The following is a 20995-nucleotide window of genomic DNA, read 5'->3' as shown; positions in this document are numbered from 1 at the left end:
CCTTCCCCGTTCGCCTAGGGCATCTCCTTCTTATCTAGTTACTTATAGGGGACCTCTCCCCTCCCTGTGTATGTGGTTTCGCCAGTCGACAACCCCCTACGCACTAGCTCTGGGATCATTTCTAGGAATTGGCCAAATCACCCAGAGGCTGATCTGGTGGGTGCGGAGGTGTGTGATAGCCACAAAACCCACTACCCCTACTACCACTCACCCACCGAGCATCCCAACACCTTCCAATCGCCCATCGGCCCGATAGCCTGGGCTAACAATGGGAAACGATTGTTATGCAAAAGCATTGTTTCCCACTGTCAGCCTTCCCTGTTGGCCAGGGCATCTCTGCTTTATATGGTTACTTATAGGGGACCTCTCCCTTCCCTGTGCATGTGGTTTCGCTGCTCGACTACACTTGTGCCCTTCCTCTGGGACCGTTTTTGAGAATTGACCGATCTAGTGGGTGCGGAGGAGTGCAATGGGCACCAAACCCACTCCCCCTACTGCCACTCACCCACCGAGCATACCGACATCTTCCGCTCACCTATCGGACGTCCCCGTTGGCCCGAGGTGTCTCCCCCTCATGTGGGTACTTATAGGGGACCTACCCCCCCGGTGGAGGTGGTTCCACCGCCCAACTACCCCCGTGCCCCCCCTCTAGGACCGTTTATTAAAATTGGCCCAATCGCCCGGAGGACGATCCTGCGGGTGCGAACGGGTGGGATTTCCACCAAATCCACTCACCCTATTGCTACTCACCCGCCGACCAACCTAACACCTTTCGATAGCCCATCGGCCCAATGTTCCAAGTCGACAGTGGGAAACGGTTTTTCTACAAAAGCACTGTTTCCCACCGCCGGCATTCCTGGTTGGCCCAGGGCATCTCCGCCTTATCTAGGTACTTATAGGGGACCTCTCCCCTCCATGTGCATGTGGTTCCACTGCTCCAATACCCTCGTGCCCTCCCTCTGGAACTGTTTCAAGGAATTGGCCAAATCGCCCGGAGGCCGATCCAGCGAGTGCGAAGGGTTGCGATGGCCACCAAACCCACTCTCCCTACTACCACTCACCCACCGAGCATCCCAATACCTTTCGATCGCCCATTGGCACGATGGCCCAGACCAACGGTGGGAAATAGTGGTTCTGCAAAAGCATCATTTCCAACCATCGGCCTTCCCCATTGGCTTGGGGCGTCTCCACCTCATTTGGGTACTTATAGGAGACCTCTCCCCTCTCTGTGCATGTGGTTCCATCGCTCGACTAGCCCCACATCCTCCCTTTTTGGACCATTTCTGGTAATTGTTCGATCCGCCTGCCACTCACCCACCGAGCATCCTAACACCTCCGATCGCCCATCGGCCCGATTGCGCCCGGAGGACGATCCTGCGGGTGCGAACGGGTGGGATTTCCACCAAATCCACTCACCCTATTGCTACTCACCCGCCGACCAACCTAACACCTTTCGTTACCCATCGGCCCAATGTTCTAAGTCGACAGTGGGAAACGGTTTTTCTACAAAAGCACTGTTTCCCACCGCCGGCATTCCTGGTTGGCCCAGGGCATCTCCGCCTTATCTAGGTACTTATAGGGGCCCCTCCATGTGCATGTGGTTCCACTGCTCCAATACCCTCGTGCCCTCCCTCTGGAACTGTTTCAAGGAATTGGCCAAATCGCCCGGAGGCCGATCCAGCGAGTGCGAAGGGTTGCGATGGCCACCAAACCCACTCTCCCTACTACCACTCACCCACCGAGCATCCCAATACCTTTCGATCGCCCATTGGCACGATGGCCCAGACCAACGGTGGGAAATAGTGGTTCTGCAAAAGCATCATTTCCAACCATCGGCCTTCCCCATTGGCTTGGGTGTCTCCACCTCATTTGGGTACTTATAGGAGACCTCTCCCCTCTCTGTGCATGTGGTTCCATCGCTCGACTAGCCCCACATCCTCCCTTTTGGACCATTTCTGGTAATTGTTCGATCCGCCTGCCACTCACCCACCGAGCATCCTAACACCTCCGATCGCCCATCGGCCCGATTGCCCGGGTCGATGGTGGAAAATAATTGTTCTACAAAAGCATAAGTTCCCACCGTCGGCCTTCCCGGTTGGCCCAAGGCGTCTCCACCTCATTTGGGTACTTGTACGGGACCTCCCTGCACCCCGTGGAGGTGGTTCCACTGCCTGACTACCCTCGCGCCCTCCCTCTGGTACCATTTTTGGGAATTGTCCCAATCACCCAGAGGCTGATCCAACGGGTGCGGTGGGGTGGGATTTCCACCAAACCCACTCCCCCCTTCTGTCACTCACCCACTGAGCATCCTGGCACCTTCCGATCGCCCTTCGACCCGATGGCTCTAGCCGACGGTGGGAAATGGTGGTTCTGAAAAAGCACTGTCTCCCCTCCCTATGCATGTGGTTCCACCGCTCCAATACCCCCACGCCCTCCCTTCGGGACTGTTTCTAGTAATTGGCCGAATTGCCCAGAGGCTGATTCGACGGGTGTGAAGGGTTGCGATCGCCACCAAACCCACTCCCCCTACTGCCACTCACCCATCGAGCATCCCAATACCTTTCAATTGCCTATCGGCACGATGGCCCAGGCCGACGGTGGGAAATAGTGGTTCTGCAAAAACACTGTTTCCAACCGTCGGCCTTCCCCGTTGGCTTGGGGCATCTCCGCCTCATTTGGGTACTTATAGGGGACCTCTCCCCTCTCTGTGCATGTGGTTCCACCGATTGACTAACCCCACACCCTCCCTTTTTGGACCGTTTCTGGTAATTGGTCGATCCGCCTGTCACTCACCCACCGAGCATCCCAACATCTCCGGTCGCCCATTGTCCCGATTGCCCAGGTCGACGATGGAAAACGATTGTTCTACAAAAGCATCATTTCCTACCGTCGGCCTTCACCGTTGGCCCAAGGCGTCTCCACCTCATTTGGGTACTTGTACGAGACCTCCCTGCACCCTGTGGAGGTGGTTCCGCCACCTGACTACCCTCGCGCCCTCCCTCTGGTACCGTTTTTGGGAATTGTCCCAATCGCCCAGAGGCCGATCCAACGGGTGCGGTGGGGTGGGATTTCCACCAAACCCACTCCCCCCTTCTGCCACTCACCCACTGAGCATTCCGACACCTTCTGATTGACCCGATGGCTCTGGTCGACAATGGGAAACAGTGGTTCTGCAAAAGCACCATTTCCCACTGTCGGCCTTCCCCATTGCACCGAGGCATCCCCACCTCATATGGGTACTTATAGGGGACCTCCCCCCACCCCGTGGAGGTGATTCTGCTGCTTGACTACCCCCACACCCCCCCCCCCTCTGGGACTGTTTCTTGGAATTGCTGGGGACTGATCCAGCGGACTACTCGGTGGGCCTGATCTTCTCTGCCTCTTGCCGGAAGGTGTCTTAGCTGAATTAAGATATACTTATTTATCAAGAAAAGATTATCTTTTAAGCAATTTATGTTTATATACTGATATTTAAAAAGTCAAAATAATTTCAATATGATGCAAAAATAGTTCACCAACATGGAAACAAACGGAGAAGTCTTTGAACGCAATATTAAAAACACTTAACCTACGTATTCACCATCAATGATGAACTATTCCCAAAACACCAATGTCAGACAATAATAACAAAAAGAACAAAAACAAGTTGTTTAACTATAGCCATCCCTTTAGTAGCTGACTCATGAACTGATTTCATAAACTCAATCTGCTTTATGCAAATATCGACTGCACTCTCCACTTTTTCAATGCGTTCCAGAACATCACCATGACGATTTCCCAATGTAACCTCATCGGACCAAGCTCGAGGAATTGCCCACTCCAAAAATTTGCAACCACCAATAGAATCGCTTTCAGTTGTTGGGCTATCAAACACCTGCTCCTGCAAGTGCAACACATGTCATTAGCAATATGCATGCCTTATATCATAATATCATCAAACTAAAAATATTACCTCAGATTTTAATCGACAACTATAAAATAACTTATGTGGGTTATTCCGAGTTGTAAAAGTTCGAAGGATGCATTTTCGTTTGCAATAGCAATACTTAGTATCATATTGCAAACTACTCAAACATTCATTCCCGACACTCCGTTGGCTATTCATACCTACAAATGTTCAATAACCCACAAGAACGACATTCATATCTTAATCAACATTAAACACTTAATTTAGATTATTTAACATTCAAATATTCATTTACATAGGTCCTTACGACAACCATTTAGGGAAAAAAATGTAACAAAGTAAATGCACGGTGGCAAACCAGAATGAACCGGATACACAGGCATTGTGCCAGAAACACAGGCGGTCCTTGTGCGAATGACGAAGAAAAAGACGTTGCGGTAAAATGCTTGACCTTCGAAATTTAGCTTCGGTAAGTAAGATGCTATAGAGCTCTTAATTCAAATGTGGAAGAAGAAGATGTTGCGGAAGCTTCGAAATTTTAGCTTCGGTCAATAAGATGTTGCATTCGGTTCGAATGAGGAAGAAGACTGAAACTGTTGTGTTCCATTCGGATGAGGAAGAAGACTAACCAAAGACGACAGAGACGTTGCTGGTTCGGTCAGCTCCCCCTCAGAAGTCGACAATCGAAGATGTTTCACCTGGGGTGAGCAAGAAGATGATAGAGACGCTGCTGCGTTCGGTTAGGAAGAAGAAGACGTTGCTGGTTCGGTCAGCTTCCCCTCAGAAGTCGACGATCAAAGATGTTTTGCCTGGGGTGAGCAAGAAGACGATGGGGATGCCGCTGCTGTGTTCGGTTCGAATGAAGAAGAGAAGAGGATTACAGTTGGCCAAATGGGGTGACGCTGCTGCGTTCGGTTCGAATGAGGAAGAAGGGGGTGAGCAAGAAGACGACGGGGATGCCGCTGGTGTGTTCGGTTCGAATGAAGAAGAAGATTACCATTGGCCGCTGCTGTGTTCGGTTCGAATGAAGAAGAGAAGAAGATGGTCGTTGCTGTGTTTGGTTCGAATGAAGAAGAGAAGAAGATGGCCGTTGCTGTGTTCGGTTCGAATAAAGAAGATTGCCATTGGGACATAAGGGGTATAATGGGATCAAAAGTTTCACTTATCTGACGTGACGGGGGGGGGGAGCCGAAATAAATTTTACATTTATTAAGTGGGGGTGGGATTGAACCGGGTTTCCATACGTCCTTAACTGATTTTTCAACTTATGAGGGGGAGCTGACCGAAGATCCCCCAATATTTTATGACAGTAATATTATCGAACTTCTATTTTTGCCAAAAAAAGCGCTGCCCAATAAAAATAGAATCCTCCAAAACTATAAAAGGTCTACTTCCTTACTATATTCATATACTTATAATATATAAAGTGGATATTTGTCTTTGAATATAATGCAGGTCATATATAAAAATTCAATCCAAATACCAAACATCAAAGATTATGGTTAATACTTTTATTTTAAAAGCTGTTTAATACTTAATTACACACTACTCTTAGTCATATATAAATGATTCACTGCCCTGATTGATGAATATGTAGCAGTTTAGGCACAAAATTTTAGCCGATGTGTTATCATTAGAGATGGGCTTTCTAGGTATATGCCCGAACGGGACAAACTGCACAATTCCAAATCAAATGGACATGCTCAAATCTATAAACCAAGGTTTAAATTCAATGATAGGGTCAAGTGTGGACTCCACCTAGTTTTGGTTTTATCATTTAATATTTATTCTAAAATAAGGGAGATAATCCCAACTCCCAACCAAATGGGGTCCCACAAGTGTTAGTTGATTGGATGGAACCTTAAATTAATCTTATTTGTTGTGATCAAACAAGACTTTACCTCACTAAGCTTTTATAAGGGAATTATCTAAAACCTCCTCACATTAATGATAATGCTTAAAACGTTTCTTGACTTTTAGATGCCTCCAAGAATGAATCCGAATTTCCTCTTCTCGATGTGTTGGCTGCAAAGATTGTGTTAGTGTAAAAACTTTTATGAGGAAGAAATCTGAACTCCGGTTGAACCTTCAGTTAGACATGTTCCATTAATTGGCAGGAATAAAATGTGCAAGATTAATTCCTCTACCTACCCACCACACATGATGTTCATATTTCATATATGTGTATTACTGAATATTTTAATATATCTAAAATTAGGGATGGATTTGAGTTGAGCCGAGTTGAATAGTATCAAGTTCGAGCTCGGCTCAAGACTATTCTACAAGGCTCGAGCTCTAGCTTGGCTCGGTTCGGCTCGTTTTATATTTTATAAAAATATTTAGAAAAAATATTTTATAAAAATAAAAATTATATATATATTTTTTTATTTTATATTTTAAAAAATAAGAATTATAATAATTAATAATTATAATATTTTTATTATATATATATATATTCGATCTGGCTCGTGAGCCTCACGAGTCGAACTCTAATGGGATCGAGCTTGATCATTTAATAATCGAACCATTGAATTGAGCTCGAGCTCAAATTCAAGTTTGACTAAAACCGAGCCAAACCGAGCTTTTTACGAGCCGAACTTGAACAATTTGTGAAAAGCTCGGATTGTTGTGACCCCTACACAGATACTCTTAAATAATGGATGTTTTACAAATGAACAAAATGTCATTGATGAAGAACCCATTAATGTATCAAAATTTTAACCATTAGGAAATATCAATATTAGATGTTGTACATTAAATGGAGAGTCTTGATCAATTATTCCACTCAGTTTAATATTTGGATTTGGGCATACCAAAACATCCAAATAAATGTGCTTCAACACTTCTTTATCCATATAATAAGTATGATTGAGAGAGAGAGATGGTTAGCATGTGGTAGGGGTATTGATGAGATCAAGAGGAGAAATATATGATTAGAATTATTCTTGTCATTTGAAAATGGTTTCTCGTGAGAACATAATGTAAGAGAAGTATATGATTTACAAAACCTGTATTTGGGAGGAATTTTAGACACTGTCATAAAATGAGGGGAGATTTTAGATATATAATTTCCTTTTCTTTTGAAAATTGATTCATTCATCAGAATTGACTTCTTTTGATACACAAAAGATCTATAGGAAAAGAAGAAATAATCGAAGAGACCTTTAGAATAAACGAAGACACTTCAGGCTTCACCAACAAAAGCCTTAGATTCATCAGCGCTCAAAGAGTCGATAGAGTGTGGCTACGTGTGGCTGCAATTCAAGGCAGGTAGAGTGTGGATAGAGAGTAGTGGGTAGGAAATCCGATTTGCGCTCAATGTGTCATTAACTTAAAAAAGGGTTCGACTATGATATAAACAACTGACCAAAAACACAAAATCTTAAATGTGATTAGGAACATGTAGTGATTGATCAAAATTCATGGGTGGATTTTGATTGATCAAAACTCTTTCCATGCCATGTCTTTTCCATATCATAGATTTTCCCCTTAAAAAATTATACGGTTTCTCTACAAGAGATCTCTAAGGTGCAATTTCAAACACTGGTTCTAAGGAAGAGCTCCAACGCCCCTTGCATTGTGATCACTCGCAGGTTTTGTCAAAAATCAAACTCTACAAGTTTTTGAGTTTTGTCAAAAATCGCAGGTTTTGTCACAAATTGATTGGGTTGTCTTGCCGTTATGCTCTAAGGGTGCATTTGATTCATGGTCGGAATAAGAATTAGAATGAAAATCTTCTGGAATTAGAATCATCTATCATTTCCTTTGGTTTAGACAAGAATTAGAATTAGATTCCTAAAAGATATACACCGCTTTCAAAGAGAGTTAGCATTGGACAAAGAGAAAAAAGATTTTGAGGATGTCTTTTTGATTTTGTTGAATGAGATTCTCATTCCCAAAGGCGAGGCTGAAATATGGCCTTTCCTTAGAGCGAGAATGCAATTTTATCAATAATGAAAATCAATATCCCATTTTACATGACAAAACTGCTGAAATTGAAATGGAGTTTTCTGGGAGAGGAATGAAATCTTGAACGGGCCCACCTAGATCATACACGTTTGCTTCATATAGCTTAATATCTAACATATGACAACTCCAGGTGAAGTGAAAAATTGTATTCCCATCGTTGATCGTCTCTGTTTGTTAGGCCGCCTCAAACCTGTCCTTCCTGATATATTTCAATCCAAATAATTCACTTTTGACATAATGCAACATTCTTTCCATTAGTTTATATCTTCATCTTTGACTCTTGAGTAGACGCCTCAGTGTGCCAAGAGTATAAATACATACAAAACAATATAAAATACATAGTTTTATTTGCACAAACTGAGCCTTAGCAATAATACAATTATAAATCGGTTAAGTCCCATTAATCAAATCGACTAGCATTGCCCCTAACGCCGCTGATACAGTATAGTTATAATGCATACCAGTGTTTTTAACTTTTAAGACCGGAGGAACCAGAGAAAACTTAGAATGGTCTCTTGGTCTTGGTTTCCCCCTCTAGGCTCTAAACGATTTCCGATTGGAGTAGGCCCATTGCCCATGATGTAAATAGTATATCTGGCCAGTGCATGGGCCAATTGAGAAAACGAATAGCCCCAAACCCATTATTGATTAACCTAGACCACCTCTGAACAGTGGACCCTAGAGATTTTAACACAGAAGCCTGTCAGACATCACCACGAGGGAACATTTATGAAAAGACATACGTGGCAATGGGTGCATGTGAAGAGGAGTCGAGATCTACTCTCGCCCTGTTCCGTTCCAGACTGCATGTGAAGGGTTTTTTCTGTTGATTGGGTGCGCTGGAGCCTGGAGGGCATCTCATTCTCGATAATCGTCATAATCATAAGCACTTATTTTGACACGTGTAAAACAAACGATGAGACTTGGGAGTTATGACTATCAAAAAATAAGATAAAAGAAAACAAACTTTCGGCTCAGGGTAGGTATCGCTTTGTTTTTACATCAGCGCCCGACAAGGAAACGCCCCCCACAGCACATCTCCCGAGGAGATGATTAGATATCATCGGAAGATATTCTTAATACACGGTTGGAATGTGCTGTAGAAGCACGTTGTAGGGACGCTGAGGATTATTTTTGTATCGTATCGTAGTTTCGTAAAAGTTGAAGGGTTTTTCGGTTCCTTCGGTCCGTCCTTTTTTTTGATAAGGAGATAGCGAGAACTTTGTTCAGTATAATTACAAGGAAAGGGAAATATTCGTCGGTTTGTGGAGCAATAGATGGTCCCCCCACAGTCCCCACAACAGGCAGAACCGTCCGGTCACAATGCGATCAGAGGAGAGATGTACCATCAAATGGATGATACGTGTCCCCATTGCCAATTTGAGAGGCACAAGCAATGTGGCACTCGTCGAGGCGGCTTTGCAACGTGCCGCTCATGTAGCGCTCCCTCCTACCTCTCTCTCACACAGAAATTAAGAAATACCCATAAAAACAGCAATGGCAAGTTTGCATTTGGAATTCCATTTCGGTTCGGAATTACTCGTCCCCTCTCTCCCTCTTCTTGGCTTCACGCTTGATAATCGAAAACCTAAAGCTCACGCCAACGGCCCTTTTCTCACTTCCTCATCTCCTCCATCACTTGACCTTTTCTCGTCTTTCGTCTCGGCGATCTCTATGCGTCGGTCCATAGAGCCACTCGCCGTCGGGAAGGTGATCGGAGATGTTCTCGACATGTTCTCTCCGACCCTCGAATTCACCGTTCATTACGGATCCAAACAAGTCGCCAATGGCTGCGAGATCAAGCCTTCTGCTGCAGCTAATAGGCCCAAAGTTCAACTCTCTGGTTCTCGTCTCTCTAACAATCTCTACACTCTTGTGAGAAAATCTTTAATTTTCTTCCTTCCTCATATATTTACTGATCTCAAAACATGCAGTACTTTTTTCTTTTCATTTTCATCTGTTTTAATTTTTCTTTTTTTTTTCTTTTAATTCTTGGGTAGGTGATGACCGATCCTGATGCTCCAAGTCCCAGTGAACCCACGATGAGGGAATGGCTCCATTGGTCAGTTCCTCTGTTTTTATTTAGTAATAGCAATTTGAGGGTGGAATTGTACATAGCAACGCTGTTTTCTTAATCCCCAGATGCTTTTGTGTTCTTGCAGGATCGTAGTAGATATTGCAGAAGGTTCAGATGCCACGAAAGGTTTGTGCTCAGAATTCCTTTTTATTTCTTTATTATGTTTTTGGTTAATTGTAAGTCATGCGAAAAGAAGGAAAATGTTCATAATATGCGAATGGACGTGGGTGGGAGGGAATGAATTTCTAATTCTGTGAACTGTGATGGGTTAATGGGGTTTACACATTTTAGTATTTTACATACAGGGAAAGAGCTGGTGAGTTACATGGGACCTCGGCCTCCGACCGGCATTCACCGATACGTCTTCACACTGTTTCAGCAGAAGGGACCCATAACGGAGGAGACTCGACCGCCAGATGCCCGTGGCAGTTTCAAAACCCGCAATTTCGCCGCACAAAACGGGCTGGGCCTCCCGGTCGCTGCTGTGTATTTTAACGCCCAGAAGGAGCCAGCGACCAGGAAACGCTGACTGACCTGTTTCACTCGATCATATACGTACATAATTTAGTCGTTTCGCTTGTTTGTTTTGTTTGTCTGTCTTGCTTGCTTAGGTTAGCTTAAGTCGCTGTTTGGTTCTTGACATTTTTATTTATGCTTTTATAAATTTATATACCGTTGTTTGGATACACGACTCCGACTAGCCTTGGAATTGCAGAAGATAGGAGATAGGAGATAGGAGATAGGAGATAGCATAGCAGGAATGTGTTTGGTCATAGGCCCTGGTTGGAATATAGATACATAAAACCAAAGTTACATGGAAGTTCTCTCTCTCTCTCTCTCTCTCTCCTTCTCTCTAGAAGCACATACACATACAAATACAAATGGAAGTTGTTTGTCTTTCTCTCTGTCGATCTCGAAATCACATGGAAAGAATGCATGAACTGTGGGACTGTACTTTACCCAAGAAAACACTGTTGGACTGTACGGTTATAGTAATTGTGGAGACAAATAATGAATGCGAAAGGCGTTCAGTTCAGTTCTAAAGTGATTTGAAGTGCTGGAGCAGCCTCGCCTCATCCAGGCTCCAGCCATCCATCGTGGGCCTGCTGGCTGCCTGGCTTTACATTTCCGAGATTCAGCAATTGATTGAATTCACTTCTCCTCCTCACAAGGGGCCGCCCCACAGCACATCTCCGCCGTGTATTGGGGGAGATGTTCCCATTACACGGCGGCGATGTGATGTGGGCGGCCCCTTGTGGGGAGATGTCGATTACTCATCGTTCAAGGAGGTTAGAAACAGTTCCCAATAAGCTGGATTATTCAACTCTTTTGAATTTATAGGGTCGCTCAATAACAGGATTTTTTGCATAAAAGCCCGTGGTGAAAAAGCTCAAAAACAGGCTTTTTGTAGCAAAAGCCCGTTTCAAAACGTGAAGAGAGAAAACAACATTTAGCTTCTCACATAAGCTGATCAACAAAACACTTAAAAAAAAACTTTTTCCAAAGAATCTCGTTTTAAAAAGTAGCCAAACACTGAAAACGCAGCATTAATATTTAGGCAGGTTTTGACTCTATTCTACATAGTACTTACTCTTTCCAAACAGAGCCTTAGGGATTTAATTCCTGGTCTCAAAATACTTGCACATTCCTAATGAAATGAAATGATAATAAACTAGGGTTATGATGCACCTACTACAAATTCAAAACAGCATTACATATATACTAAGACTCGTTTGCCAGAAAAGTGAAAAAAACATAAATGCTAAGAATATTTTCCCATAATTGAAAGTTATTTAAGTCACACAGTCATGCTCTTGCCGCATTATATTGTTTTCACCGCTGCTGCTGCTGCTTTTGTTTAGACTTTAGAGGACTACATCCAAAAAATATTGCAAAGTATTAATTTCTCTCTCTACTGCTATATTTTCATCTCCAAGTTTCAGGCCATAAACTCGGTGTGATGGCTAATTACTAACGTGAGCTACATAGAACAGTGAACTTGATGGCTAATGTAGTATGGACAGTCCAAATTAGCCATTTGTTATCTTACATTGGAGCGACAGTCTGCCATCTTGGAAAGAAGCCTAATTGGCTCGAAGCCTAATTGGCTCGATTAGGCTAATTTTTCCATTATTAAATATCCTTCTCCAAATTTCTAAAAAAATAGTGAGAGAGAGAAAGAGATTCCAGACCCGGAAGAGGGAGTGGGTGACTGGGTGGGTTGGTATTCCTACTATTTTAGAAATCAAATAAATGGTTCCAAAGTTCCACCGAAAGAGCAGGTCCTAATCCAAACACATCCAAAAAGAACTCTTCATGTGAGGTCCACTAAACTTAGCATGGAAAACCTGCAATTAAACATGTTTGTTTCTGTACCTCCATATTTGGAAGGACCAGTCGAGATTTAATGGTCCTTGCATTGATTTGGACCTAGTCCATTCGGACAGTCCGGACCGGTTCAAAACTGTCCAAAGTATTCATCAGATTGGATTGGTCCATCTGTAATGACCAAATCCGGTCCAATTCACATCCTTAGCCATAGTTCAAGTCTATGCTTACTTGTGTCTGTATTTCCTTACTCCATCACCCCATCCTACGATAGAAATCAAGAGAAAAGAAAGAAGATATCTGGGAAAAGAGGCTGATATGCTATTTACATCTTATACTTGCCTTCAACCCCATCCTACGATAGAAATCAAGAGAAAAGAAAGAAGATATCTGGGAAAAGAGACTGATATGCTATTTGCATCTTATACTTGCCTTCAACGGATTATTACAAATTGTGTAATGATGTGATGATATGATGCAATCCTTCTTCGTGGATCAAAAGTTCAAAACTATTGAAGACCAGGAAAATTTCCGATTAGTACCTTCTAGTTTGGGCTTAGTGCCACTTTGGTCCCCAAACTTTCAAAATGCGATGGTTTAATATTCAAACTTTTAAAATGTGACAATAATCCAGTACTTGTTGTTAACTAGTTATTAATTAGCTGCTAAGTGGTATTTAAAAAAGATATAAGTGCCCTTCGACTGTCATCTAATTTTTTTTTTATCAACCAACCAAATATTGACAAAAAATTAACAGCCCCAAATCCTTGTCCCTTCTATTCAAGAAAGTTGGGGTTACCAAAATGCCCACTCAAACATGATTCCAACTTTCTTGAATGAAAAAGACAAGGATTTGGGACTGTTATTTTATTGTCAACGTTTAGATGGTTGATAAAGAAAATTAAATAACACTTGAAGGGCATTTGTGTTTTTTTCAAATGCCACTTAACAGTTGGTTAACAGCTAGTTAACATCAGGTATTGGATTGTCACTTTTTGAAAGTTTGGGTACTGAATTGTTGCATTTTAAAGTTTGGGGGCCAAAGTGGCACTAGGCCCAAAGTACAGGGTACTAATCGGGAATTTTCCCTCTAGTAAAATAGTGTTCATGAATTTTGGGCATCTGTGAGTTATTCCTTCTTAATAAACTTTTACCATAACATAATCTCATGCGATTTAATGCTTGAAGCTACACGGTTATGTTGAAACTGTTGATGTTTTCAACCCTAATTTTGACCAGACCAAATTGCATACCTACTCATTAAAATGATCCTGAATGGGAAGAAACTTTGGTTTTAGTCTTTCTGCTTTCATCTAACAGCCTAAGATCTGTCTTGCCTTATTAAACCACAATCCTGGCATACATGTTACTATCTATCTTTCATCCCAACAATTAACACTCTTCTTGTGGATTCAAAAATTCTAAATAAGGAGTTGTTTGATCATGGTTGATGTGGCTCAACCGAATGATATAGTGCAATTTGGTAGCTCCCTATTGGAGAATAACTTGGAACAACTCAAACATTGGACTAGTGATGTCACCTAGTCGAGTTGCAAAACAAGGCTATCAGAGTGTCCGGGGTGCTTTACCCGGTGTGGGTAGTACGATGCTTAAGTTAGCAATGTAAAGATTTGAGAGAACTGAGAGCTTAATTGTAAGGGAACTCGACAGCTAAGTCGTGCATACCTTGTGAGGCTAGAGGCGAGGCTTTTATATAGGCAAGTTGCCATGGGCCTCACGATGCTTGTCCAAGATCGTTGGCCCATTTAGTCCGGAGTTAGTTTCACACTCAAATATGGACTCCACGTAAGCTGATAAGGCTTATCCAGGTCCACATCATTCCGCCACTCCACATGTCGTCACATCATTGGATGGGCCAAATCATCCCTCATCAATTGCCCCCCACTCCCGAGCCCAACGTGGTCAACTCGGGGCAGGAGTATCTTTGAGCTAAAAGGATTTGGCCCGGTCTTCGATTCAATTGTGGTTCAACCAACAATTCAAACCTAATCGACTCAACTAGCTCGACCTTGGGGGGCGAGGTCGTGTCTCGAGCACGCACGATTGTCACGTGAAGATTAAGATTTGTGGACATAAAAAACGTGCTTAACTGTCGAAATACGAATAACTGCACTCCTTAGGAACCGTTGGACCTATTCGATTTGGACTGTCTGTGTTTGGCTTAGGCGGTTATAAATAGGGCCCTTGGGGACCCATTTCCTTCATCCCTTCTAAGCTCTGGTGCATATTGAGGTCATAGAGCATGATGTGGTTGATGTCTTTAGTCAGGTTGGCAAGGCCGGTCGTTTTGTCCCTTAGGTGAGTCATCTTCCTTTGCTTTTTTCCTTGTTCTATTTTATTATGTCAAGTGGTGAGTCCGATGAGAAGAGAGTGCAGCCTGGTCAGGTCGAGGAGGGGTCCTTGGTCCAAGACCAGCGAGGTTTTCATAAAGGGGCTTTGTCTTTCTGATGGCCACCTAGGGCCAGACCGTTGGACCATTTTGGTCCTTCTGAACTCACTACCAATGAGATACACGGTCTCATGGCTTGATATAGAATCCCTGACCACTTCGGCTACTCCCCTCCTATTAGGGCTTTCCCTTGGGAGCATGACGAGGAGGAGGCCGCCGTCTTCAAGGAGGCTCTGATGACAGGTCTCCGGTTTCCGCTCCATCCTTTTATACCCGAGGTCTTGAATTACTATAATGTTAGCCTTGATAAGTTGCACCTAAACTCCATCTGTACCTTGGCCGGTAAAATCTCCCTTTGCTTCCATACTGGTCTTCCTCATGATATTAAGACCTTTGTCGGCCTTTGCTAAATAAAGCAAATCCTTGCTAGCACCATGGGCAAGGTTAGTTACTACCTGTCGTACTAGCCTGAGTACAAGCTTCTGCATGGCTTTCCTTCTAAAGTCTTAGCCTGGAAGAGTAAGTACTTCTTCCTTGAGTTGCCCGATGGGTGGCCCTTCTTAATGCACTAGAGAGAGGGGGTGAAAGACGTCGGGGAAGATCTGAACGAGCAAGTGCAGGTCAAAGTGCAGAACCTTGTGGACTGCTAGTTGATGTTGAGTGACTTCTTGTTCGAGGAGAAGCTAATCCAGGCTGGGCTGAGTCCTCTGGGTAGGTCGTCGTCTCAAGTTTGGGTGTTTGCTTTCTTTACTTCATTTTAATTTGACTAACTCCTGAGCTTCTCGTGCAAGAGACATGTCAAGCATTCTAACTGTGGGGCTACTTTAGAGTATGAGGAAGAGGAAGAAGAGAAAGGTAGTCCATGAGTAAGCACCTTAGGCTTCGACTCCCAAGCCTATTGCGCCGACTGCTATTGAGGAATAGGGGTGATCATGGGTTGTGCCTAGGTCGGGGTTTGCACTTATGATAAGGGAAATAGCTTAGGCCTAGGCCCAACCTCGGTCAAGGTTTCGGGCCTGAAACATAAGCCCTATCCCAGGTCTACATGGGCCTAGGACGGGTCGAGCCTAATTTTGGGCCAATGTCTTTCATATATAAAACATTACATATATATAATATTTTATATTAAATGACATAACATGCATATAAACTTATTTTATACATTGTATAATATAAAATATTACATATAATATAAATTATACATGTCATGTTATAATATTTATATATAAAATATATAATCTAATGTAAAATAACATGTATACATTATACACAAAATGTGTAAGTTTAAATATATGCGGGCCAGCCTTAGCCTGGGTCAGGCCTGAACACCAAACCCAGGCCCAAGCCTAAAATTTTTAGGTCGGACTGGGCTGAAATGATCACCCCTACCGAGGAGGTCCTAGTGGTCGACCTGGTCGGTGAAGATCAGGTGGAGAGGATCTTGCTTGAGATCGAGGCAGCCCAGGCATTCAAGGCGTGCCATCTACCACCCAAGGTCTTGATGACTGGTAGTTCGAGTGCAGAGGACGTACCTGAGGGGAGGCAGTCCATCATGGACTTTCGGATTGCTCTCATCAAGAGCAAGGAGGATGTCTTCCCCAATGAGGTCACTGATCTTTCTGAGGTGTGTCTTGGTGAGCTCAGCAACAAAGTCATGCGCTGCCTCATGATGGTAAGTTCCCAATCTTCTCGTCGTGCTATTCCCAATATGGGTTCCATAATTAGCTCCTACTTTCTTTTGTAGGTGAACACTTTGACTCACTCCTTGGTCAAGCAATCTCAGTAGAATCTGGTGAGGGCTGAATATGTTGAGGCAGTAGTGAATGAGTACCAGTCTCGAGTTGATGGGTTGTGTCCTTCATCTATGAGCTAGTCATTGAATGGAACCGGATTGGCGAGCTAGAGCTTCACATCGAGAAGCTCAAGTAGGAGTTACAGGAGAAGGACGCTCACTTTTCTGAATGCAAGACATAGCTCCTCGACGAGGTCCAGGCTTCCAAGGTCCAAACTTCTTGCAGGAGAGGTAGGAGTTCGGCACCAATACTTTCCATCAAGGCTTCAAAATATGTTGAATGCTGGGAGGTTGGTGTACCCCGAGCTCAATCTTTCCCCAATCAAGTCCTTGCCCTGTACCAACGAGATGATAGATTGGGTCAATCTGGAGCTTGACTCCAAGGACGAAGAAGACAAGGTCGGCGAGGGAGCTATAGTTGCAGCCGATGTGGATGCTATTGGTGTGGTTGGTGATGGGGACGAGGAGCCTCGTAGTGTTGAATCATCTTGCCTCTTTTCTTGGACCCCCTTGTAAATATGTAAAGTGTCGAGTCTTCGAGTTCGGCCTGGAAGAGCTTTTTTTTTCTTTTTTTTTTTCTTTTTTTTATGATGATGTAACTCTTATTTATCTTGAATGAAGTTTCCTTTTTGCACACCTCGTGTCTTTCTTCTTTAAACCTGAAACTTCACAAAAATACACTAAATATGGGATTATAACCCAAGGTGCCTAGGTGCCAAAGCGACTAGGCATTGTATGGTATAATGACCCGAAGTGCCTATTTGCCAAAGCGGCTAGGCATATCGAATTGTCGTCGACAACGCCAAATTAGCATAGGGGGCATTTAGGCTAAGAGCGACTTGGCATCCCCTTTCAAATGTAGTTTAGTCGATGTGCTCCATAATGCAAGTCGGGTCGACTAGGTCGCCGAGGTGGGTGGTCTCTTTTACACAGTGAAATTTTAATAAGTTGCGGATGTCGAACTCCCTAACTCAACAGTAGTATCTCCTTAGGTTATCCACATTCATGCACGTGATACCTGTCTCCCCTCCAATGTCTTGAGCTCTTACGTTCCTTGATCGATCACCCTAAGTACTCTATAGGGATCCTCTCACTTTGGTCCTAACTTACCAACACCAGGCTTAGGTACCATAGCTTTCCAAAGTACCAGGTTGCCAACTTAGAATTGGCATCTGTTGACACAAGCATTGTAGTACTGAGATACTCACTGCTGGTAGGCTGCAGTCCAGATACAGGCTAGGTCTCAAACTTTTTCCACTAGGTCAAGATTAGTTCGCAACTTGTCATTGTTGGTCTCCTCATCGTATGCCTCAAATTGTAAGGTAGGCACCTCGATCTCGACAGGGATGACGACCTTCGTCCCATACATCAGATTGAAGGGAGTCTCTCCGGTTGTCATTTTGATGGTAGTTTGGTAGGCCCAAAGAATGTTGGGTAGCTCATCTACCCACAACCCTTATCTCGGGAAAGCCGAGCTTTATGTTCATAGGGGATTTCCCTATTCGTTATCTCAAATTGTCTGTTTGCTTAGGGATGAGCTATCGAGGTGAAGTTCTACTGGATCCCCATCTCGACACATCAATTTTGGAATTTGATGCCCTCGAACTGCTTCACATTGTTTGATATCAACACTTTGGGGAGTCCGAATCTGTAAATTATATTCCTCTAAAAAAAGTTATGTACATTCCGAGCTAGGATAGACACCAAAGGCTCAACTTCCACCCACTTTATGAAATAGTTAATTGCGACGACCAAGAACCTTCTTTGCCTAGTCGCAGGTGGGAAAGGACCGAGGATGTCTATACCCTACTGAGCGAACGGCTACGGGCTAGTCAAGCACTTTAGGTCGGTGATGGGCAAGTGTAATATGTTAGCATGCCTTTGGCAATCACCACACCTCCTGACGAGTTCGAGTGCATATGCCTTCATTGTAAGCCATTAGTATCCTTGCCTTAGTGTTTTCTAGGTAAGTGCCCTGCCCCTCAGGTGTCCTCCACAGAGACCCTCGTGGATCTCATGTAGCACTTGGCTTGCCTCAATTGGACATAAGCAATGCAGGTAGGAAAAGCATAAATGATCTATGGTACAACTATTCACCAATGATGACGTAGCAAGCTGACTACCTCTCTACCATCCGAGTTGCATTGCGGTCTACTGGTAGGGTCCTATGGCACAGATAGTCAATGAGCGGATCCATCTAGCTCGGCTTCACAACCAAAACATGAGCAACCTCTTCTGTCGTGCTGGTTAGCTTCGAAAGGGCATCGGCCTTTGTATTCTCGAATCTTGGAATTTGTTGAATGTACCAGGAGTGAAAACTGGGTAGGAGCTCTCTCACCTTGGCCAAATAAACTGACATGGCAGGCTCTTGAGCCTCATACTACCCATACCACAAGATGCTTTGCGCCAACCTCCTTTACCAAAGTCAGCACGACTATCGGTGCTTTATACTCCACTTCATTATTCGATGCTTCGAATACAAAATGGAGGGCGACTCCAGCTTTAGCCCACTAGGCCCATAAAATATCAGCCTATTTCCACTTCTGCGCTAGTTAAATGAGTCATCCACGTGGAGGATCCAGAGCTCCTTGTCCTACATCAGGGTGGGTTTCCCATTAGTAGATGCCTCTAACATGGTAGCAGACTCAATCACTCCAGGGGTTGGCGTGTTGAACGTCCACTCGACGACGAAGTAAGCCATGACCTATGCTTTGATTGCTACGCACGACCCGAATTGGATGTCATATTCGCTTAGCTCAATGGCCTACTTCGTCAATCTTCCCGAGACCTTGGGATTTTAAAGAATAAGCCTCAAATGTCGACTGGTTAGGACTACAATGATATGGGCTTGAAAGTATGGATGCAACTTTCAAACTGCCAATACCAAGGCAAAGGCCAAATTTTCTATGTCGAGATACCTGGTCTTAGCTGCATGCAAAACTTTACTTATATAGTAGACATGCCATTGCACCCCATCTACTTCTCGAATTAGTACTAAGCCAACGACCTTGTCACTCACAAAGAGGTAGAGTTTTAGCTCGTTTCCTGGTTTTGGTCTGGTCGATAGGGGAGGTGAACTGAAGTACCTTTTGAACTCGTCGAACGTGAGCTAGCACTCCTCGTTCCACTCAAAATCTTCATTTTTCTTTATTACCTTAAAGAATGGGAGGCACCATTTAGCCAATTTAGACATAAACCAATTCGGGGTGGCTATCCAACCAATTAGTTTTTAGACTTCTTTTATTGACCTAGGTGGTCTCGTATCTATGATTACCTGGATTTTATCTGGGTTGGCTTTGGTGCCACGTCGATGCACTATATAGTAAAGAAATTTACCCAACGTGACCCCGAAGACACACTTGTTTGGGCTGAGCTTCATATTATACTTTCTTAAAATTTCAAAAATACAATTTAAATCAGAAATTAAAGAATTTGAAAATTGAGTCTTCACAACCATGTCATCAACATAAGCCTCTATTTTATTGCCAATTAAATTTGAAAAAATCTTATTTACAAGTCGCTGGAAAGTTACTCAGCGTTTTTCAATCCAAAGGGCATAACTTTATAGCAATACATACCTAGTTTGGTTACAAAGGTTGTTTGTTCTTGGTATACTAGGTCCATCCAGATCTAGTTATAGCTAGAGTAGGCATTCATGAAGCTCAGCAACTTGTGCCCCGAGGTCACGTCTACTAGGTGGTCTACTATGGGAATCAAGAAACTGTCCTTTGGGTAGGATCTGTTGAGGTCGATGTAGTCGACACACATGTTCCACTTGTCATTTTCTTTTTCACGAGCACTAGGTTGGCTACCCAACTCGGATATTGGACCTCTCTAACAAAGTCTGCTACGAGAACCTTCCCAATCTCCTCGTCAACTATCCTCCACCTCTCTATGGTGAGGTTCCTCTTCCTCTGCCTAACTAGTCTGACTAAAGGGTCGACATTCAACCTATGAGTAATGACAGAGGGGTCTATGCTGGGCCTTTCTGCTGCTGACCATGCAAAAACATCTAAATTACTAAGTAAAAAAATTGCTAGTTGTGACCGCGATGGCTCTACAAGGCAAGCCTCGATCTGGACCGTCTTCTTGGGCTTAGTGTCTAAGACTAGGACCAGGGTGGTGTCCTCCATTGGGCGAACTCGCTCATCGGTATTCTCCAGGGGCGGCTCCAAGTTGACATCATCTGCTAGCTTTCCTTTGCCTTTCAATGCTGCTATGTAGCATTTGCGTGATTCCAGTTGGTTACTTCGTACTACCCCTACACCGTATATCTCGTCGGGAACTTCATCAACAAATAGTAGGTCAACACTACTGCTCGAAGTGCATGAAGGATAGGTCAACCCAAGATGGCATTGTAGGGGGATGAATTAGCGACCACTAGGAAGCTATGCTCGAAACTGACTGAGTTCGGATCAGAGCCTACTGTGACTAGCACTTTGATCTGGCCCAGAGGTCTTACCACATCTTCACTAAAGCTGACGAGGGGGATGTTGGCTAGCTGCAGGTCCT

The 20995-nt window shown here is 43.8% G+C and overlaps 1 protein-coding gene and 1 long non-coding RNA gene across 2 annotated transcripts; one reads left to right on the top strand and one right to left on the bottom strand.

Annotated features, from left to right (window-relative positions):
• Nucleotides 1-3540: 3540 nt before the first annotated feature.
• Nucleotides 3541-5075, bottom strand: LOC148875674 (uncharacterized). The gene is made up of 2 exons (XR_016107250.1): nucleotides 4266-5075; nucleotides 3541-3880 (listed from the first exon to the last, which is right to left on the bottom strand). It is a non-coding gene; the product is annotated as an uncharacterized LOC148875674 (long non-coding RNA).
• Nucleotides 5076-9247: 4172 nt separating this feature from the next.
• LOC148875673 (protein MOTHER of FT and TFL1-like) lies at nucleotides 9248-10773 on the top strand. The gene is made up of 4 exons (XM_088965042.1): nucleotides 9248-9751; nucleotides 9877-9938; nucleotides 10039-10079; nucleotides 10259-10773. Exons 1-4 carry the CDS (start codon nucleotides 9374-9376, stop codon nucleotides 10480-10482), a joined length of 705 nt encoding a protein of 234 aa, XP_088821168.1. The 5' UTR covers nucleotides 9248-9373; the 3' UTR covers nucleotides 10483-10773.
• Nucleotides 10774-20995: the final 10222 nt, after the last annotated feature.

The sequence above is a fragment of the Nelumbo lutea genome, chromosome 1, assembly GCF_056320005.1.
Source record: "Nelumbo lutea isolate HS-2025 chromosome 1, American lotus-T2T, whole genome shotgun sequence".
In the NCBI taxonomy this organism is placed as follows: Eukaryota; Viridiplantae; Streptophyta; class Magnoliopsida; order Proteales; family Nelumbonaceae; genus Nelumbo; species Nelumbo lutea.
This window is presented reverse-complemented; position numbering and strand designations above follow the sequence as displayed.

Excerpts from the sequence above, each read along its gene's own strand:
- LOC148875673 (XM_088965042.1), top strand. The coding sequence starts at position 9,374 with ATGGCAAGTTTGCATTTGGAATTCCATTTCGGTTCGGAATTACTCGTC. Across the intron at positions 9,939-10,038 it reads ATGAGGGAATGGCTCCATTG|GATCGTAGTAGATATTGCAG; the intron begins GTCAGTTCCTCT and ends GTGTTCTTGCAG. Across the intron at positions 10,080-10,258 it reads AGGTTCAGATGCCACGAAAG|GGAAAGAGCTGGTGAGTTAC; the intron begins GTTTGTGCTCAG and ends TTTTACATACAG.